Source organism: Choloepus didactylus, chromosome 8 (genome assembly GCF_015220235.1).
Source record: "Choloepus didactylus isolate mChoDid1 chromosome 8, mChoDid1.pri, whole genome shotgun sequence".
Lineage (NCBI taxonomy): Eukaryota > Metazoa > Chordata > Mammalia > Pilosa > Megalonychidae > Choloepus > Choloepus didactylus.
Window position 1 is genome coordinate 88,569,881 of NC_051314.1, and position 22,239 is coordinate 88,592,119.

Here is a 22,239-nt window from a genome sequence, read left to right on the forward strand (position 1 = left end):
TTTCTCAGGCCTCGACACACCACGAAGGCGTTCCGTGAGGCCTCAACTCTTATCTTTGACCTCCCACCCCCACCACCCCCATCCCTTTCGCCCCTCCTCTGCAGCCACCGAGCAGCTCTTCCGGTATTGTAGAGGTGGTTCCGGTTCGTGACGGTTCCCGGGTTTTACGTTCCGCGCCCGGCCGGAAACCCTTTCGCATAGCAGCCGGTTCCGGTTCGGTGAGTGGCGGCGGGAAGCTGGGGGAGGGGTGAGGATGGAGGGAGCGTGGTCCGGGAAGAAGTGCCGGACCGGGCCTGCCGGCCTGGACTGGGCTAGGCGGAAGGGGGAACTGCTGTGGCGCCGGCGCCTTTTCCTCTGCCCCGCCCCCTGGGACACCCCCCACTCTCCCCCCCCCAACCCCCACCCCTGCTGTCCGCCGGCGGCGGCCGTTAGTCTTCTTGAGGCTGTTCCTTCAGGCCTTCTTTTGGACCGCGGAGAGTCCGCCCCACTGCCGGTACCACAGGCCCCATCTCGGCTTTCGGCCTTACTTGTGAGATAAAGGCCGGTCGGGACTCCGGGGCTTTCCCGCCAGAGCAGCGTCTTCTCTCAGGGGAAAGCTGTTATCGTCGGGAAGTTCAGCCTTCCTGTCACTCCTGCTTCACCTCCCGCCTTCCTTAAGACCTGAATGATCTTTCTCGACTACTACTGCGACTCACGTCAACATTTCACCAACTATTACATTCTGTGATATCTCCCTGACATGTGATATCGCTAGTGCCACCACCAGAAAGAAACGTCTGGACCTTCCTGTCCGGGTTATGAAAATCCCCTTAACTGCCACAGTTTGCTTACCTGTCTCATCGCCTCCTGGTAATTCCCTTGAACCGTCTCTTTCTTGGTGTACCCTAACGTGATCTCTGTGGATATATGCCCAGTTTCTCTTTTCTTTAGCTTGGTGATTTCTGTTTATCGGTGCCTTTGCAGTATTTCCACTATCCGTTGGCAATAAGTTGCCCCTTTATCACTTTTAAGTCAGCCTAGATAAAGTCATTTCACTTCACGTTTGGTACTTTTGATATTTGGGATGGTGATTCTTGTAAAATTGATATAAAGCCTTTCATAGGCTACCAACTTGACTTACAGTCCTTGTTCTAATTGGATATTCTGAATGGAGCACATGTCATCATCTCCTAAATCTTTCCTCTTCATAAAGATAATTTGTGTTAAGGACTCGGGTTGGAATGCGAATTACACGGAATTTAAAAATTGTAGTTACAATGAAACTTTAAGCATCTTTTTAAGCATGATCTCTTAACCTTCGAATTTAGAGATTCCCTTCTTTTGTTTTTTTGTTTGTTTTTCCTATAGTTCCTTTCAGGAAGTCTCATTCTTTTTTGCCTTGAGAAGCTTCATTCATTTTTACCTGATTCCAATTAATTATCCCTATTTCAAAGATGATCTTGGTGTCACCCTAAGTCTAGAGGGAGTGAATGAATACAAAAACAGGTTCTGCTACTTCAGGCTTAGGTGATTTAACTCTTGACTCTTGTTTTAGAAGCCCTTTGCCTGCCTCCTGTCTCCCTCACCTCCCAATTGCAGGGCTTTATTGTCTTGCTGTGAGTGTTTGTTATGGATTTGGCTTCCCTCACTAGACAGTAAGTTTCTCAGCGGCGAGGACCCGTTCTTACTCATCTTTGTATCTCCAGTACTCTGCACAGCTTGTAGTTGACACACAGTAAGTGTTTGTTGTGTGAAAGAGGTTGAATATTTAGTCCTAACCTTTAAGTTCTGTTGTCTAATTGGGAGATATTACATGTAAAAATCTGAAAAGCAAAATAAAATATATGATGTTATAGTACAAATTATACTATTTACATAATTGTTTTCCAGAACTCAAGGGAGGGTGATTTATATAATCATTTCTACAGCTTCATCATATCATAAATTGTCCTCATCACAACTTGGTTCTGGCTAAAGCTCTCCCCAGTATATATTTTCCAGGAACTTTATCATAGCCCTAAATATTCTTTTTCATAATCACCTCCTTACATGTATGCAAGCTTTTAAATGCTTTTCCATACTTGTTACATTCTAATACAATCAAGACTTTGCCAACCTTTTCTTTTTCCCTCTTAGATTTCCTTTTGTCTTGCATTCAGTAACTATACTGAGTTAACCTGATACCTGTAACTGCTTATGTTCTTTTATTAAATTAACTGGCCATTATGTACTAGAAAATGAATTATTAGAATAATTTTCCTAAAAGGACAGAACTCTTATGCTCCCAAAATTCATTTTTGCTACAATACATGAACAATCTAAATGGTAGATTTTTAATCGTAGAACCTTCTAAATTTAGATTTTTATTTGTAATTTCTTGTTTAGACACTGAAAGATTATAGAATATTTTCATTGGTGGCCTCAAAAATTATAGCATTTCTTGAAGAATCTTGGGGTAAAATATCCCTTCTCCCAAAGTAATTGTAAATTGGCAAAAATATAAGTATGCTGAAGAAGCTGGATGTCTTTGTATTAAAATGTAAACGTGGGGCTTTATTTAAAATTATAAATCACTATGGATTCTCAAGGGTTAGCTAAGGATTATTTTTATCTTGCCATTGTGTATGAGCCCTTAAATGAGGGTGTCTTAAAGGGTGTGAAGCTGTGTGAAGTTTGTTGATTGTGCACTTGCTCAGGAATGAGGATACCTGTATTCTTGTCCTTCTTTTGCCCCATCTGTGTGATTTCAGACAAGTCATTTAACCTCTCTGGACATAATCTCTAAAATTCTTTTAGTTTCTAGCTTCCTTCTTCATGTCCATCTAAACAAAATGCAAAGGAAGTTAACATGAGAGTGATCTACTGAGTACCAAGCTTTTAAATTGGCATTCTTGCATTAAAAAAGGGCTGGTGATCACAATTTTGAAGTGATTTGAAAGAGTGAAATGTGAAAAAGCCAGTGTTAATTTATTTGTTATGATTTTTTTCCCCTAGGGAACTCTACCTTATTAAAAAATGAAAGAAGATGAAAGAATACCCTGGACATTTTCCTAATAGAAGTCTTGTGTTAAATTGAGTGTTTGGAAATGTATTTGAAGCCTAAATCTACGGCTTCAAGTCTTTGGGTAACCTTTCTGGCAAGGATAGGTGATGAGATAATTACTCTGCTTAGTTTGTGACTATGCCAGGAATAACTCAAGCAGCCTTGTTTTGTGTTTACATTTTGTTACGGTGACCACAAAGAATACCTATTATCATCTTCCAGACTCCTGAATACATTGATGCCCTGGCATTGCTGTGTAGTTGATGAGGTGCTCAATCTTTTTAAAAATACTGTGGGAAAAAAATACTGTGATATGATTATGAGTATATATAGGTATGACTAGTACCATCTGTGTTATCCTCCTCTTGGAAATCTGCCAAGAAGTTCATGTGCCAAGGGTATGTTTATTATGTTAGATGCAAGCAGTTAGACTTTTAACTTCATTTTTATGTGAAAAGTAGATACATCAGAGGAGAAGGTAATTTCACATAGGCAAAGGGCCTTTAGATTGTGCAGTTTAACTTGTTTATGATATGGTTTAGTGTGAGGTAAAAGAAAGAACAATGGATTGAAAAGAAGTCCTGCATTGTAGTTTCATCACAGTCACTAACTATGGTAAATTACTTAATCTCCCAAGAGATCTCCAGACTCTTCTTGCTCTAATATTTGATTTTCCGGGTAGTCTGTAATTTCTACTTAATGTAGCACAGGTGGCAGAAATGTTTGGAACTTCCTCAGGCTAGTTTTAGTTTCCAATCTTTTTCATCGAGTCAACTTTCCTTACCACCTTATATTTTTCTCTGCTAAGAACACAAAACAAACAAAATGTTTCTTTTAAGTGTTTTCCTGTGCTATAATTATATGAAGTAGATGGTTCAATATATAATGTTTCTGTTTTTTTGTCTTCTTTTTCAGGACTTTGTATCTTTGCTAAAGCCAGTGATGTGAAAAGACCTGTCATGGGTAAGGCTAACTATGAAGTAGTTGTTCAATCCTGTTAGTTACTTTGATCATTTAGGCTGGAGTAAGACAACGGGTTTTCTTAACATTTTCAATATTTGCATCTTTGTGCTTAATACTAATTTAGGGGAGATCTCATTCTAACTATGTAATACTGTATACCAAACATAATTTGTTTGGAATAGGATATTGTTTATAGAATTGATTAGAAGCATTTTCTTCATTAAACTGAAAAAGCCAAATATACCATCACACATTTTCTATGTGCCAGGCCCTGTTCTAAACAGTAAGAATATATTAACTGACTTAACTCTTACAGTCATCCTACAAGGATACTTTTAGGTGCTGTTATTATCTCCATTTTATCAACAAGAAAACTGACACACAGGTTATCAATCTTGCCTAGGTCATACAATTTTAATTGGCGGAGACAGGATTTGAACCCAGGCAGTCTGGTTCCAGAGTCCTTGTGCTTTAGTATGATGTTATATTGCCTTCTTTATGATAAATAATTTGATTAAGGTAAATGTTTTATTCCATTTAGTTTGTGGCATTGAAAATTATTATTTTCCACTATTTCATTCATGATATTTTATGTTTGTAGAGGGGATCAATATATGGTCAGCACTGGTAGTCAATTTGAGGAAAAGTGGAAGAGCCTTATAGTTAGATCTTATAATATCCCATGTACACTTTTTGAATTCATAATAGCCTTCTCTCTACTTTCTGTTTTTCCCTTTTGCTTAGTCTACCTTTTCTCTCTCCTTCTTTCCTGATCATTTGTTTCTATTTTCTCTCATTGCTGATAACGTAAGTCATTGAGTTCTCTTACCCTAATTTGCCCTTATTCTAGCTCTGTTTTAATAATAAAGGTCTCAAAATGCTTATAAAGTTAGATTCTGCCACAATATTATGGTAATTGAGCTGATATTACCTATTAAGAACCATACGAATAAATTATGCTTTTTACAAAAAACATCTTCAAGTGGATTAATTTTTAAAGCATCTTTTTGAGTAAAAACTGGAAATAAACCAATTTAAGTGTTTGTTTCTGAATGGTGAAATTTTTCCCTAACCTTTTTATATTTAAAATTTTTTCTCTAGGTAAAAATATTAAACTAATTTCAAAAAATTTCAATGTTTTAAAAACTTTAAGGTGTTTTTGTACTGATAGGAATTCTGGATTATTTGTAGACAGTCGCTTCCAAATGACCCAGTTGCTGTACATGGGCCTCTGCTTTTGACAATGATGTTTTGAGATTTCTTGCCAATGGTTAGTTATGAAGGAGGGGTTTTATTTGGTTTTATTTGAAGAGTTTTTCTTTAGGATCATTTATATGAGGCTAAAAGATTGGTTCACAGGAGAAAAGTTATTGAAGAATTGTGTGACTTGAACTAATTTGGACTCTTTTCCCAGATGATATTGCTGATAGGATGAGGATGGATGCCGGGGAAGTAACTTTAGTGAATCACCACTCTGTATTCAAAACCCATCACCTGGAACAAACAGGTTTTCCAGAGGACCAACTTTCACTTTCTGATCATCAGGTTAGGAGTAATATTCTTCCCTTAATTAATTAATTACTTATCTCATCTTAAATTATTATCTGATGTAGTTTAAATGTCACACTCAAAAGTACAAGTATATATGTAAACTTTTTAGAATCAAGAATTTTAGTGTTTGGAATTCTACTTGATGTATTAAAGTTAAGACAAGAATCAGGCTATGTATGTGTTCTTTGAGTATAGTACCTTTTAGAAAACTCTTCATTGTTCCTCTGAATACTATAATTACCATTACAGAGATGAATGTTCTTTCAAACTAGTGTCTTAAAATTGCCAAGCACAATATGGGGGGTGGGGGGGAATGTAATTGTATATATAGCAGCTCTGAGATTTCCCAGTGTGTTACAAAGCCTAGTTTCTCAAAGTCTGGTCCAGGAAAGCATTAACAGCATCCCCTGAGAGGTTAGAAATGCCAGATTTCCAGCTCCACACCTGATCTACTGAATCAAAATCTACATTTTGACAATATCTCCAGCTAATTTATGCACATTAAAATTTTAGAAACACTGTTATAAAGCAGTCTTTCTCAGTAGGAAAGTCTTTTGAATTTGGATTGAGCAATTCTCTGCTGTATGAATCTGTCCCAACCAAAGCAGGATATTTTGCATCCTTGGCCTCTAGGCACTAAGTACCTGTAGTACTTGCCCCCCACCCCCATAATCATTTTGATAACTGAATATATATGCACGTTTCCAGATGTCATACTAGGGGGTGCGACACCACCCCTCATTAAGAACTATCACTATCAACAGAATCAAAAACAGGTTGATTTTCTCAGCCTCTTTGATATATGTTACAACTGGCTTTCAGGACAAGATATACCAAATGCGTATTTCTTTTCTAATGAGTATTCTTTAAATTAAATTGTATAGCAGATATTTTGCTCATTTCCAGCCTTAAATCCTCAATTACTTCATCAGATTTTCTGTGTTTTCCTTTCTTATTAATATGTACCTTGCACTATTTAATTATATTATAGAGTTCTGAAATATGTCAATTTTGTTTAATGATATACATTTTTCCTAGCATAAATTTTTTTTCTACTTAGTTGTCAAAAATATGATTTAAGAAAAATGTTCTGTTTTGTTTAGATTTTACCTTCCAGGCAAGGAAATTTGGACCAATCTTTTACATGTTCTACAAGAACTTCAGCTTATAGTCCAAATTATTACTCAGGTATGACACATTGCCTGGAGCCAAGGCACTTAAACGTTTCAAATTTCTTCCTAGCTAATCATTTGTGTTTACAATCTCTAAAAGTAAAAATATTGGAGAGCAAGGTGGTATTTTTCCTGCTAAACCATTATAATAAGCTTTTTTTGTGTGTATGTGTGATTGCAATAATACTTTACCGATCTAGTCGCAACCAAATACTAATTTTTTAATTGAAAAACTTTGGAATCCATTCTCCTACCTGTCAATTATGCCATTATAAAAAAAGTGAAGTAGCTCTTTTTTCTCTTTTTATGTGTATGTGATATAAAGGCTATTTGTTTTGTGTAGATTTAAAGCACAAAGTTAGCCTATTTCTGTCTGCTTGAAACTGTGAAACCTGAAAATTTATTTCTACCCAGGCTTGTCCCTCCGTCAGGGCAGGAAATGTTAACTATACGTTTCTGGCTAGCACCTGCCACAGCCATGCTTGCATATTCAAAGGCTTGCCTATTCAACTTGTGATCCTTGATGACAGAAGTCAGCATTCTCTAGGCTATTCCTGTCCTCTGGCCTGCCTGACTTATCATCTGCCCCTTTCCTAAGTTTTGAACCCCCAAGGGTCTTCTAGCTCTGTCTTGGGAAACTGAGAGTTCTGTTGGTTAGCCTCCTGGCAGTATGACTCAGGAAGATTACAGATACTTTTGTACTTTGAAGAATCAGTGATTTTCCCTTGTCTTTTCACGTTCCTCAGTTGCCTCACCTTCAACAAAAATGGGAATACTAGTAATACCATTGAATCTGCCTCACTGTGATTTTTCTAAGGATAAATTTAGATGAGTAATATGAAATGTAAATAATAATTATTGTTGTTATTTGACTTTCTCAGGATTCTTTGTCAGCAAGATGAGATCACCTCCCCTAAAAAGACGTTAGTATGATGCTCTTTTAGATTTATATGATACTTAAATGTCATTTAGGTATGTGGTACTTTGTCTACCATGGGCACACTGAATTTCCTCTCCTAGGATGGGCAGTGGCCTCCACATAGTATGTGCATAAATAACTAATTTGCTCAGAAAGTTACTTCTATCATTATTATAAAGGCATTTTTGATGAGCCAAGAACCTAAAATTGTTTAAATAGTTGAATGGTTAATGGAATCTGATCATTAATATTTCCACTTGAACAAAGGCTGTATTTCTTGTAATTTCATACTGACTTTACTTTTGGATGGAATCTTTGTTTTTAGTTTAAAATTATTGCCTAATAATAAACAGTTATATAGAAAATTATACTCAGAATCCCTTTACCACAGCTCAACTATGTTTTAACTCAGCTCTCTGTGGTCTTTTCTGATTTTTATCTATGTGTACGTACATGGCAGACATATGATTAAGTACATATTATATCTTTTTAGTTTAATGTTTCTATTTTTACTTTTCTATCTGTTTACACATTCTTTTTATTTATCATTTTTCTGTTGCTATCTGATAATTTATGGAAATGATATACACTTCCACAGTCCCTTATGTGCAATTCCAAAATCCCAAAAACTCTGAAAACCAAAACTTTTTTTCATAACTCATTTGGTAGTAAAACCTGACCTGACCTGAATTCCTTGGCAAAACCTACATGAACTGACTTATATAGTTACTTATAGTTTGTCTCTATTTATCTCTCTAAATGTGAATATTTGTACATTTCACTGCAGATATATCAATATGTTTGATTACAGGTTGCTACTCTAGACTGTACTTGGAAGTGTTACATAGTATACCAGGTTATCTTTGTAAAATTCCAAAAATTTTTAGTTCTGAAACAGCTAGACCAAGATGTCCAGTTTGGGATAATGGGCCTGTGTCTTAATCAGCATTATAAATAATAAGACTTAAAAGCATTTGTATATATAGCTTTTTTCCTTTTGAATTTTGGTAAACCTTTAATAGTCACAAAGGATATATCTGAAATCATGTCAAATTCTCATGTCCTTGAATAGGGCAATATTGACCAGGTTCCTGGCTGTGTACTCAATTATATGATTCCTGATATTTACATTTTTCCTGTATTTATTTCATAGCATAAGTTGATCCACATATAAAAATCTTCCATGAAAGTTTTCTCTCTCCTTTGAAGGCCATTTTTTAGGAAAATAAAAAATAATTCTTAACAGTTATTGTACTGTATATATGATGATGAATATTGAATAACAATAATGAATAATAAAACCATATTGAATTTGGAATAACTGGGCTTCTTTTAAACTCATTTTCTAAGTTACTCATAGCCTTGAAGCAGAGGATTTAGATTTTGTGTCTCTGCCAAATTTCATATAGTTCCTGATGAAACAAGCTTACGGCATGTCACAGACCTCCAGGGTTGCTCCCTAACAATCAGAATTTTTAATCTGTGAATGCCAAGGGTCTGTATACTTTTGTCTTATAATAAGTCTTTAATTACAACCTTACCTTTTACTATGTAATTTTTAAACTTTTTGGCCACATCCATTCCAATTCATTTCAAGTCCTACAGAATTTTGTCTCTGCTATTTCCCTTGGATATAGTCTTTTCTAATAATTCCCACATTGATTTCTGTGGTCAGTCACCTTGTGCCTTACTTTGCAGTTAGGCTAGATGTGCGTCCCTAGTTTTTCTGCCTTAGTCTCTAGTTATGACTGTTGTATTGGAATTTGTCTCCTCTCTCACCCTTCTATTCTTTTAAATTCCTCCAAGATGGAAATGAACATAGGAAAGCCCCAACCTTAGAATCTAGGGTCTGGAGCTTCTCACTTACTGCTTTTACTGGATCTGCCTCTCTTGATCAAGCTTTTTAAAAGTCTGTTTCTTAATCCACTGAAGATTAGATTATTAAAAGCCTTGATTTTTAAAAGATTCTATAGAAAGCAAAGAATATGCAACACTTTTACTTTAATAACTGAGTGAAAGTCAGGCTCCAAGACTTCTCAGCAAGAGCGCAATGAAAAGAAAATTTAAAAAAAAAAAAAAAAAAAAATTAATCCTAAACAAAGAAAAGAAAGTTTAGATGGAAATAAGTTATTTTGGTCATACTTAGAATCATTATCAGTGTCTTGTCTTGGGAAAATATGTTAAATTAGGTTGCCAAACTGGTGTTTAGTAGGTAAGATGATTTAAAGCATCTTGTTGTTTTAGTAACTAAACTTTCATAGTAAGTGATTACTATGAAAGTGATTACTTGACACACTGTTATTTTTTAATATAAAGGTTATTTATATTAAATAATATAAAGTTTATTTTATTATGTCCATGAAAGTATTGCCCACTCCCTGAAGAATATTTGTAAAGAAAAGTAGAAAAATCTTCATCTTTCTTTCATTGAACACAACCACAATTAAATTTTTGGTGTATTTCCTTCTTGTTTTGCATGTATGTTCACATAACAAATAATCTTATTTGTGGCACTTGCAACTCAGATTTCTTGGTGATGACAGAATTCCAGGTTAAACCCTTACTAAAAAATGAATATCTGCAGTCCCTTATTCCCTCTCTAGCTTTGCTTGATCACATCAAAAATAGAAGACTATTCAGTGATATCATTAAGCAGGATAGAACCAACTTTTTCTGGTTAAACCAACCGCCTGGTCGTCTCGTGGTTTACCCTTGCATTTTAAGGCTGACGCCTCTATCATATGCATATGTCATTGAGAAGGCTACTCTGGCTTGTCCTTGGTATCAAATTTCCCACCTGGGAAATTTCAAATTCTTCCCAGACTTATTCCTCAAATAGGCATTTCTAGTTAAATCATTCCCTAATCAAATTTTAGCTAAAAGGCCTCAGAGACAAAAGATTTGTACTGTCATTACTATGCATTTAAAGGTAATAATTTTCTGTTCCTATTTAATGAGACTCATAGCCTAGCATCTCTATCCTTAAAATAGTAGTACTAGCTGCTAAGTGTAGGTACTGAATACAAAGAAAAAAATTATAATTTATTTTGAATTAACATTTAATTATTTTTAAGTATTGGACTAGGTTCATCTGTTGGTGAAACAGCTGGTACTACTATCACCCCTGACTGCTGCTTTTTTCTTGTCTTATTTTCCCTAAATCTTGATATCCTGACCAACTTAAAAAATAGAATACAGGAGTTATATTTTTACAGGCTCCTTTACTTATTGGATAGAGTATCAAAAAATCCACTAAGTATTTTAAATAACATAAACATACAACACTGAGCAAACTTGTTTGGTAATATCCTTTGAAAGAGGGTTTTCGAAATGTCAGCATTAAACAAAGTTTCATGAAATAAAGAATTACGATTCTCATTTTTCCACTGGAGCTCCTCAGAGTTCCCATAACCTAACATCTAAAGTTATTTTGAAGGAGCTATTTTAAATTGTTCAATCCTGCCAGTGGGGAGAGGAAGGTATAGAAATTACTCTTCCTACCTAAAACTTTAAGGGATTTTTATCACCCCAGCTGGTAATCTGCAAGTCAGAATATTGAAATAATAAATATTCCCCAATCTGATTCAAATAACAAGAAACAAAGTATTGATGTGGCATTAAGTGACAAGATTATCATACCAGAACTAGATGCATTTGATGGGTCATTTTGCCATAAGCCGGCCAAAATAAGCAGCAATTAGGCTTTCTCCACTCTTAGTGACAGCCCCTGAGTCATGAACATGGTAATTAACAAAAAGAAAGTGACACCAGCTGCTTATTAAGCAATAACTGTTGTTCATTTGAATTACAATTCTCCTTGGCCCTCCACCTGCTTTCTTACTGGTCTGGCCTACCTTCTTTCAGGCCCAGGCCTGGGAGTGCTTGCAAGATATAGTTGGGGTAAAATGTTGACTTTTGGTGGACACCACGGAGTCACATTGATGCAGATAAGGCACATGGCTGTGGCAGGATTCAGCTCCTTCATCAATTTTCAGGTTAGTATGGCTGAATCAATTATAGTTTGTAGACGTTCCCTTACTGCAGACTTGACTGGCAGTTGAGACTGGGATCTTTCATGAGAGACATGGTGATATGCCACATTATCAGTACACCAATGTGTATTGTTGGAATGGAATACAATTTTGGACGTGGTTGCAGTCATATGGAGAACCAGTTGTAGATATTTTTTTTAATTTATTCAAACTTATTCTTTTAGACAACCCTTCCTCAGACAATTTTCTTGGCTCAGGTGATTTAAGAACTTTTGGCCAGAGTGCAAATGGCCAGTGGAGAAATTGTACTCCAGCTTCAGGTTCAACTTTACAAAAATCAAGAAACAGCCGAAGTCTTTACCTCGAAACCCGAAAGACTTTGAGGTGAGTATTCTCTTTGCTTAGTTCACAAGCATAAAATAAAGCATTTAAATAAAACAAGTTCACAAGCATAAAATAAAGCATTTAAATAAAACAAGCATTTAAATATAAGAGAAAATGGCTATGACATAGTTATTACTATCTCATAGTTATTACTATTGGCATTTTAAAAGAGGAACACCACTTTTGGACTTCACACCATAGAGAGATGGGCAAATCCATTTTAAATTTTGGACTTTTAATTTACTTGGCGCTGAATTTTCTTGATAGTCGAATCTTATCATTAGAGGAGAGAGTTTGGAGGGGAATCTTGGTGGATATGAGTATAATGGGATCCTTCAGAATTAATATGGCTTTTATGATCTGTCTCTGAAACTTTAGTAGCAAAGAACCAGAGCCTTTTACAGGCTCTTACATGAGCAGGGATCTGATCTAAACCAAACAGCACTGTATCTCATGGCCTTAGGCATGTACCACTTCTGTCTATTTGAAAACAGCCACAAACATTTTTATCCTAGTTATTCCAACGTATTATTTCAACTTTTAAATCCTACCTAGTCCTCCACCAACCTTATACTGATGACTTTAACATCTTAAATTCTTCTCTGGTGTTGAATTTTAGGAATGTGGGGTCATTTAAATTCCTGTTTAGTCAAAAGTTAAGCTTTCTGGTGTTGATTGTTTAAAACCAACAAGATGTCTTGTATTTTACTTTATGATTATCAACACTTTGAGCTGAGACCATGTGTCAGTGCTCCTGGGAATCATCTTCCCCACTCCCAATTAAAAATTAAAACATGACTGATAAAGAAAAAGATCCCTTGACCACTACTCACAATCTCATTTCCCTCCCTGTGGTAGATTGAATTATGTACCCCAATTTAGACATAATTTTAATCTGCATTCCTGTGGGTGTGAACCTGTTACAAATAGTACCTCTTGAAGATGTTATTTTTAGTTAAGGGGTAGCCCAACTGAATGAGAGTGGGTCTCAATCCATATTACTGGAGGTCTTATAAAGACAAGAACCAGAAGCCAAAAGTGAAAGACCACTCAGAAAGAAGCCAGAGGTCAGCAGAAACCAGAACAGCAGATAAAGGTAGAGAGAGATTTCCTTGTGATGGGAGGCAGATATGCAAGTCAAGAAACCCTAAGGATTCCAGTAAACCAGTACCAGAATGCTTTAGGTTTGGGGGAGAAAGCATAGCCTTGCTAACCTTTTGATTTTGGACTCCTAGCCTTCAAAACTATGAGCTAATAAATTCCTGTGGTTTATGCCAATTGTGGTATTTGTCATGGCAGCCTGGCAAACTAAGACACTTGCTTTGTGTGTTTCTTACCATAGTTTTTTCTATGCTTGTTTCTGCCTTTCTCTTCTGTCTGTGTGGGTGTGTGTTTGTGTGTATCATGATATATGTGCTATGTGTACTCTGAACTATAGATCTTTAAAGATATTTTATATGCATAAATCAGCAAGTTTTTTTAAAGCAATAATGCTATACTCTTTTTTTTTAATTTATTGTGGTAGTATATATACAATATAACATTTAATAATGCATTTTAAAACATTTTAACCACTTTCAAGTATACAGTTCAGTGGTGTTGATTACATTTACAATGTTGTGCTACCAACACCACTATCTATTACCAAAATTATCCATCACTCCAGACAGAAACTCTACCCATTAAGCATTAAGTCCTTCTCTGTACCCTCACCCCTACCTCCGCTACCCTGTAACCTGCCTTCTGTCTCTATGAATTTATATATTCTAGTTATGTCATAAAAGTGAGATATAATATTTGTCCTCTTATGTCTGGCTTATTTGACTCAACTTGATTCTTCAAGGCTCTTCCATGTTGTAGCATGTATCAGAACTCCATTCCTTTTTACAGCTGAATGATAATCCATTGTATCTATATACCAGATTTTGTTTATCTGTTCATCTGTTGATGGACACTTGGGTTGCTTCTACCCTTTGGCAATTGTGACTAATGATGCTATGAACATTGTTGGACAGATACCTGTCTGAATCCCTGCTATCAGTTCTTTTGGGTTAAATACCTAGGAATGTGATTGCTAGGCCATATGGTAATTTTATACTTAACTGTCTGAGGAATTGCCAGACTTTTCCACAACGGCTGTACCATTTTACAGTCCCACCAACAGTGTGCACGGATCCCTATTTTTCCACATCCTTGCCAATGCTTACTTTCCACTTTGAAAATAGTAACTATTTTAGTGGGTGCAAGGGGACATACTGTTATTTTTTTTAATAACATTATTACAGAAGTAGTACATGTGTTTTGTAAAAAAATGAGAAAATATGGATAAGCAAAAATAAAGACATTGCATTCCTACTAGTGATCATCTCTGTAATATCTTAGTACATATCCTTACAGATATTGTTCTTTGCATTTATACACATTTTTTTCAAAACTGATTTTTTTAATGTTTCAGTCAAAATTTCACTAGAAATTCAGTAAATTTTTGTCTTGTATTAACTAAATTATATTTAAATTATCCAAGTTGACCCCAAAATATCCTTTACAGCCAGTTTTTCCAAATCAGTATCCAATCTAGGATTGTATCTGGTAGTTATCTTACTTAAATCTCTTTGTAATCTAGAACAATCCCTTATTTTATGATACGAGTTTTTCTGCATAATGTCCCACCTTTAGGATTTGATAGGTTGTTTCCTTCTGGTATTAGTATTTTGTCCTATATTCCCTGTCTTTTTTGTAAACTAGATATTTGGCTAGAATAAAAGATGACGTTGTGTCATATCGTGTTAGAAGATGTTTGATATCTGGTTGTCTTATCATTACTGTTACTAGATTGACCTCTAGATTAGTGATTTGACAATTTAGTGCTTAATTGTACAGTTAGATTCCCCTCCTTGTGACTAGAATATAATCTGAATGATGTTACTTCGGCATTATATGAATTATTAATATCAATTGATAATCCTTACCTGATAATTTTGTTAGCATTAGTGAAATATTTTTCTATCATCTGTATTTAATAATTGGCACTCTACAGTTGTTAGGGAGCACATTTTTCTTCATTAACTAGGACTGTTTGGTTACCCTGAAATATTCCTAATGGGAAAGGCAGGATTATAAATGATTACATCTTTCTTTTTAATTACCAATTTTCAAATTAAGGACTCTATTTTATAGTTACTTAGTATGTTGCAGATGAATTTTTTCTGTTCTTTTTTAAGTGGCCTGTGGATGCATGAATTTTCACCGATTCAATGTGTTTCATTATTCTTTTAATGCTCATGTTCTCCAACTTCATCCAGCTGATTTCTCTGTCTGATGCAACTTCATTAATTTCTGATAGCACCCTTGCTTTCTGGCATTGCAAAATGTCCTCATACTGGGTTTTGTTTTGTTTTGTTTTGTTTTGTTTTCATTTTTATTGAGATTGTTCAGATATCATACAATTATCCAAAGATCCAAAGTGTACAATCACTTGCTCCTGGGTACCCTCATACAGCTGTGCATCCATCACACTTAATTTTTGTTCAATTTTTAGAAACTTTTCATTATTCCAGACAAGAAATAAAGTGAAAGATGAAAAAAGAAAAAAAGAAAAGGAAACTCTAATCCTCCCCTATCCCTAACCAACCCCCCTCAATTGTTGACTCGTAGTATTGATATAGTACATTTGTTACTGTTTATGAAAAAATGTTGAAATACTACTAACTGTAGTATATAGTTTGTAATAGGTATATAGTTCTTCCCTATATGCCCCTCTGTTATTAACTTCTAATTGTATTGTCATACATTTGTTCTGGTTCATGGAAGCGATTTCTAGTATTTTTACAGTTGATCATGGATATTGCCCACCATAGGATTCAGTTTTATACATTCCCATCTTTTGACCTCCAACTTTCCTTCTGGTGACATATGTGACTCTGAGCTTCTCCTTTCCACCTCATTCACACACCATTCGGCGCTGTTAGTTATTCTCACATCTTGCTACCAACACCCCTGTTCATTTCCAAACATTTAAGTTCATCCTAATTGAACACTCTGCTCATACTAAGCAACCGCTCCCCATTCTTAAGCCTCATCCTATATCTTGGTACCTTATATTTCATGTCTATGAGTTTACATATGATAATCAGTCCCTATCAGTGAGACCCTGCAATAATTGTCCTTATGTGTCTGGCTTATTTCACTCAGTATATTGCCCTCGAGGTTTTGTCGTCAACCCATTTTTTTTTTTAATATGGTTTTGTTCACTCACCATACATTCCATCCCAAGTAAATAATCGATGGTTCTCTGCATGGTCATACATTTATGTGTTCACCACCTTCACCACTATCTATATAAGGGCATCTACATTTCTTCCACAAGGCAGGAGGGAGAGTCAAAGAAGGTAGAGAGGCAAAAGAAAGAGGAAAAAAAAATGACAGCTAGGAAGCAGCAAAAGGAAAAATAACCTTAAATCAAAGTAAAGAATCAGACAGTACCACCAATGTCAAGTGTCTAACATGCCTCCCCTATCCCCCTTCTTATCTGCATTTACCTTGGTATATCACCTTTGTTACATTAAAGGAAGCGTAGTACAATGATTCTATTAGTTACAGTCTCTAGTTTATGCTGATTGCATCCCTCCCCCAATGCCTCCCCATTTTTAACACCTTGCAAGGTTGACATTTGCTTGTTCTCCCTTGTAAAAGAACATATTTGTACATTTTATCACAATTGTTGAATACTCTAGATTTCACCAAGTTACACAGTCCCAGTCTTTATCTTTCCTCCTTTCTTGTGGTGTCTCACATGCTCCCCACCTTCCTCTCTCAACCGTATTCATAGTTAACCTTTGTTCAGTGTACTTACATTGTTGTGCTACCATCTCCCAAAATTGTGTTCCAAACCACGCACTCCTGTCTTCTATCACCCTGTAGTGCTCCCTTTAGTATTTCCTGTAGGACAGGTGTCGTGTTCACAAAGTCTCTCATTGTCTGTTTGTCAGAAGATATTTTGAGCTCTCCCTCATATTTGAAGGACAGCTTTGCTGCATATAGGATTCTGGGTTGGCGGTTTTTCTCTTTCAGTATCTTAAATATATCACACCACTTCCTTCTTGCCTCCATGGTTTCTGCTGAGAGATCCGCACATAGTCTTATTAAGCTTCCTTTGTATGTAATGGATTGCTTTTCTCTTGCTGCTTTCAGGATTCTCTCTTTGTCTTTGACTTTTGATAATCTGATTATTAAATGTCTTGGCATAGGCCTATTCATATCTCTTCTGCTTGGAGTACGCAGCACTTCTTGGATCTGTAATTTTATGTCTTTCATAAGAGATGGGAAATTTTCCTTTCCTCTATTATTGCTTCTGCCCCCTTTCCCTTCTCTTCTCCTTCTGGGACACCAATGATAAATACATTATTGTACTTTGTTTCATCCTTGAGCTCCCGAAGACGTTGCTCATATTTTTTCATTCTTTTCTCCATCTGCTCCTTTGCATGTAGGCTTTCGGGTGTTTTGTTCTCCAGTTCCTGAGTGTTTTCTTCTGCCTCTTGAGATCTTCTGTTGTATGTTTCCATTGTGTCTTTCATCTCTTGTGTTGTGCCTTTCATTTCTATAGATTCTACTAGTTGTTTTTTTGAACTTTTGATTTCTGCCGTATATATGCCCAGTGTTTCCTTTACAGCCTCTATCTCTTTTGCAATATCTTCTCTAGACTTTTTGATTTGATTTAGCATTAGTTGTTTAAATTCCTGTATTTCAGTTGAAGTGTACGTTTGTTCCTTTGACTGGGCCATAACTTTGTTTTTCTTAGTGTAGGTTGTAATTTTCTGTTGTCTAGGCATGGTTTCCTTGGTTATCCCGATCAGGTTTTCCCAGACCAGAACAGGCTCAGGTCCCAGAGGGAAGAAATATTCAGTATCTGGTTTCCCTGAGGGTGTGTCTTAGAAAATTGCTCCACCCTGTGATGCCTCAGGTCACTGTGCTTTTCTGCCCAGCAGGTGACGCCTGTTAGCCTGTAATTCTTGACTGGTGTGAGGAGGTATGGCCGTGTTCCCCCAGGCTCTGGGGTCTGGTTCTGAATGGAAAGGGTCCCACCCCTTTCCTCCTAGAGAAGACAGACTCCCAGGTGGAGGTCATTAGCATTTCAGTGGTCTCGCTCTCTGCTTGTGCTGTCTCCACCCTTCCCTGAGTCACAGCCCTGGAAACTGAAAATGACTGGGGCTTTCTCCACTGAGCTGAAAAAGAAACAGATAGTCCCCTTCAGACCCAGTCCAAGGTGACTCTCCGGCTCTCCAAGGTCAGTCGTCACCCAAAGCCTCTGTCTGTTTTTTGGGGATGCATACCTGTAGTGAGCAGTTCACACTCGCTACTTAAAACCCCAGTTGGAGCTTAGCTGAGCTATATTCGCTTGCTGGGAGAGAGCTTCTCTCTGGCACCAGGAGGCTTTGCAGCTTTGGCTATGGGGGAGGGTGTCTCACGACTTGGATCCGCAGGTTTTACTTACAGATTTTATGCTGTGTTCTTGGGCATTCCTCCCAGTTCAGGTTGGTGTATGAGTGGATGGTCTCGTTTGTGCCCCCACAGTTATTCTGGATTATTTACTAGTTGTTTCTGGTTTTCTGTAGTTGTTCCAGGGGGACTACTTAGCTTCCACTCCTCTCTATGCCGCCATCTTGCCCCACCTCCCTCATGCTGTTTTTTAGAAAAAAAATCTTTTACATTAAAAAAAAAAAAAGAAACCACTTTGGGATGCTCCAATACAAAAGACATTATAGGGAATCCATTATATCTTTACCAAATTATCCCCACCTTGCCATTTTTCCTACTTCATCTATCTATCCTAAGAGAATAAACTTGTTCCTGAAATCCTATGTCCTTGCTCCTTTCCTCAACTCTGACACACAGAAATCATTAAAATTTGAAGAGTTAAAGAGGGAGCCCATATGTACTTTTTAATTTTCTTTAGACTTAGTTTGATTTCATTTAGATGTAGACCACATTTACAGATTTAGAGTTGATTTCATGTACTGTTCATCGCAATCAATTTGGTCAACTGTATATCTCTGTTCTGGGTTCTCAGCCAAAAATAAAAAATAAATTATTGAGTAAGTACATCAGATTTTCTGAGTAATGCTAGATGAGAAGGAGCACATAGGGAAAACTTAAAATTATTAACCTAGCCTTAGAGATGAAATTGGGCTTTCAAGTTCATAAAAATATTTTCAGACCAGTATTTTCTCATTAGGGCACAAATAATAGAAAGAAAGAAAGGAAGGAAAAAAAAATCCTTAGAGGAGGAGAAATGTGAGGCCAGAGAGTGAGGCAACTTAATAAAACCCTCTGACTATTTTTTTAATGCAATTTTATTGAGATACATTCACACAGCATAGAAACCATCCAAAGTATACAATCACTGGTTGACAGTATCATCACATGGTTGTGCCCCATGATCAAATTTAGAACATTATTGTTACTCCAGAAAAGAAATGAAAATAAGAAAGAAAACTGTAATCCTCCCATACTCCTTATCCCTTATTATTGACCCATACTGTTGGTGTGGTACATTTGTTACTGTTGATGAAAGAGTATTAAAATATTATGTTAACTATAGTCCGTAGTTTGCAATGATCTTTGGCTATTTTTAATGAACGATGGGAGCCCTCTGCTGGTCTTTCAGGAAATTTTAAAATTCAGTTTAAAAACTTAGTTGAGAGGCCTCATTTTAATTCATTGCTGTACATTTGATCTTAAAAGTAATTCCTTGCAAAGGGCTTGGGGGTGGGGAAACATGGGGAGTAGGAGAAAGTGTATGTTTTTGTTTAGTATTCCTAGAACCTGCGTTTTTTGAAAAAGGCTAGTCTGATATGCTTCCTGTCATACCACACAGCTACATGTTTCCTGGCCAAAAGAACTTACAGAATGTGGAGCCAATGATATTAAGGGTTAAATAATTATATAGTTTGATAATCTCTAAGATCTTTTAAATGGCAGAATCTGATGCAGCAATTTATATGATTTAAGTAATGATATCATTTCTTGTACATTTCCCTCAAATGGTACACCTATATTCTACCTGTTAATTTTGTTTTGGTTTTTGTTTTCTTGAAAGTGAAAATAACCAATAGGTTAGATTTGTCTCATTTACTGTTCTTAACTTATCCTTTTTTTTTTTTTACATTTTTTTTTTTTTAGTGGATTATCAAACACTTTTATGGGAAAGTCAAACCATCACTGCCATATGTCTGCATATGAGAAATCTTTTCCTATTAAGCCTGTTCCAAGCCCATCTTGGAGTGGTTCATGTCGTCGAAACCTTTTGAGCCCCAAGAAAACTCAGAGGCGGCATGTTAGCACAGCAGAAGAGGTAAGGAAAACCTGTAACAAAAGCTACTAAAGTTTAGGATCTTTGCTCCCTCTGATTTGTGTGTTTATTAACCATTCTATTTCCTTAATCTTTTTTGTGATTTTTCTTTCTTAATCACTGTCTTGGGTGCCATCATCTGTTCTAAAGAAATTAAAGTATTTTAGTAGGACTTTATAATTTTTCTTCTCATCTTCTTTTCCTGTTGGATAGCAGACTTTACTTAATCTCCAGTATTCCTTGAATGGCTTCGCATAATAAACTATCTCTCTTCTCTCTTTTTTGGACCCTTCCTGAATTCTTGTTTCCTGTGGCAAACTGTTAGCCTTGTTGGATTTGATAAAATACCTGCTCTTACTTCTCACTAGGAAAAGATTTTCCTCAATATAAAAGAATAATCAGGAAGCTAAACTATTTATATCCTTTTGTTATAGAGTAAGATCTTCTTTGAAGTCATAGACTTTCCCAAAAAGAAATATGTTCTGTTGTCATTTGGGTCATATTCAGTAAACCTAAAGGAAAAAAGTCAATCCCATGAATATAATGTAGCATGTAATTTGCACAATCTAAAATGTAGTTACACCTGTTCAGTTAAATGTTTGTTGTGCATATGATCAGCCTTGGTCTGGTTGCTGTGGAGAAAAAAAATGAATAATAACATTTATATTGAATTGGAGTTTCCAGTGTGTTTTCCACATATATTATTGTTTTGTTAATATTGTTAAAATAGTCAGAGATGAGGTAGTGTCCATGTTTTACAGATTTGGAAAGTAATGGTGAGAGGTCACATGACTAATAAATGGCAGGCCAGAACCCAGGTCTTCTGAGAAGGTCTATTCTGATATGCTTTCTGTTTTACAACATGGTGTTGTAGTTCCTGCCCAATGGAGTTTACAGATTATACAGTCAAGAATACAAAATTATTGTTAAATAATCATCTAGTTTGGTAATTGAAGATCTCTTATTGGCAAAACTTGATTATTTTTTGACATTGTTAGTAAAAGTGCTGTATATTTTCTTGGTCTTAAGTTTGTATTGAACCTAAAATAGTCAGGGAGAGGATGGCAGAGCTAAGCAAATATGTTCAGCAGGAAAAGGATAACAAAACTGGCAACACTTAATCTGTGGAAAGAAGCTGGACAGCAGTGATGAAAGGGAGATTTACTTTTCACTGTATATCCTCTTGAACTATTGAATTTTGTATTATGTGTGTATTAGTTACTAAATACATAAATAATCTTTTAAAAGTTACTGGAGTTTTGGTGTTTGTGCCATTGCTGGAGCCTGGGCAGCCTAAGGAGCACAAAGAGACTTGTAGGGAAGGAGACAGCAGCATAGCAGCTGGGTGCAGACATCTCAATTCTCCCCTGCCCCACTATATCTTCCACAGGGGTGACCAGGATCTTTTCTCCTTTCTGTGTTCCTTGTAAGCCTGCCATTTACTACTAGCTAGTCCTTTGGACTACTTGACCCCCCTTCCTTTTGCTTCCACTGCCAGTCTGAGGGTTTGGGCTGGCTATGTAATTTGACTCACCCAACTATGTGTCCAGCCCACAGGCTGGGCTAATGGTGGACATGAAGTTGTCGTTCCCCTTCTTCCTACAGTGCAAAGAAGATGCTATCCTTTGAAACAAGATGCTGGAGATTTTGCCTGAATTGTTTTTAGATCTTTATTCTCCTGCTGTGGAAAGGAAGCTACTTCTACAGAAACATGGAATAACCCATGTAATATGAATAAGAAAAAATATTCAACCAAACTTTATTAAACCAAACTTTCATGAGAGTATTTAGATATTTAGTCTTGGATACCACAGATATTCCAGATAAAAATATAGTACTTTCTCCCCTCTCCCTAGAACTAAAGAATTTTTTGATAGGACTTTACAAAC

At 36.2% G+C, this 22,239-nt stretch overlaps 1 protein-coding gene across 2 annotated transcripts in view; it reads left to right on the forward strand.

Annotated features, from left to right (window-relative positions):
• Positions 1-234: 234 nt before the first annotated feature.
• Positions 235-22,239, forward strand: part of SENP1 (SUMO specific peptidase 1) — a 110,822-nt gene continuing 88,817 nt past the window's right edge. Inside the window, exons 1-7 of one of the 2 annotated variants that reach the window (XM_037846393.1) lie at positions 235-849; positions 3,938-3,985; positions 5,400-5,530; positions 6,640-6,724; positions 7,590-7,631; positions 11,844-12,003; positions 20,182-20,353. In XM_037846393.1, the coding sequence (XP_037702321.1) occupies positions 798-849; positions 3,938-3,985; positions 5,400-5,530; positions 6,640-6,724; positions 7,590-7,631; positions 11,844-12,003; positions 20,182-20,353 (690 nt within the window). In that variant the 5' untranslated portion in view covers positions 235-797. The remainder of the gene's footprint in view (positions 850-3,937; positions 3,986-5,399; positions 5,531-6,639; positions 6,725-7,589; positions 7,632-11,843; positions 12,004-20,181; positions 20,354-22,239) is intronic. The other variant, XM_037846394.1, reaches the window with a different exon arrangement.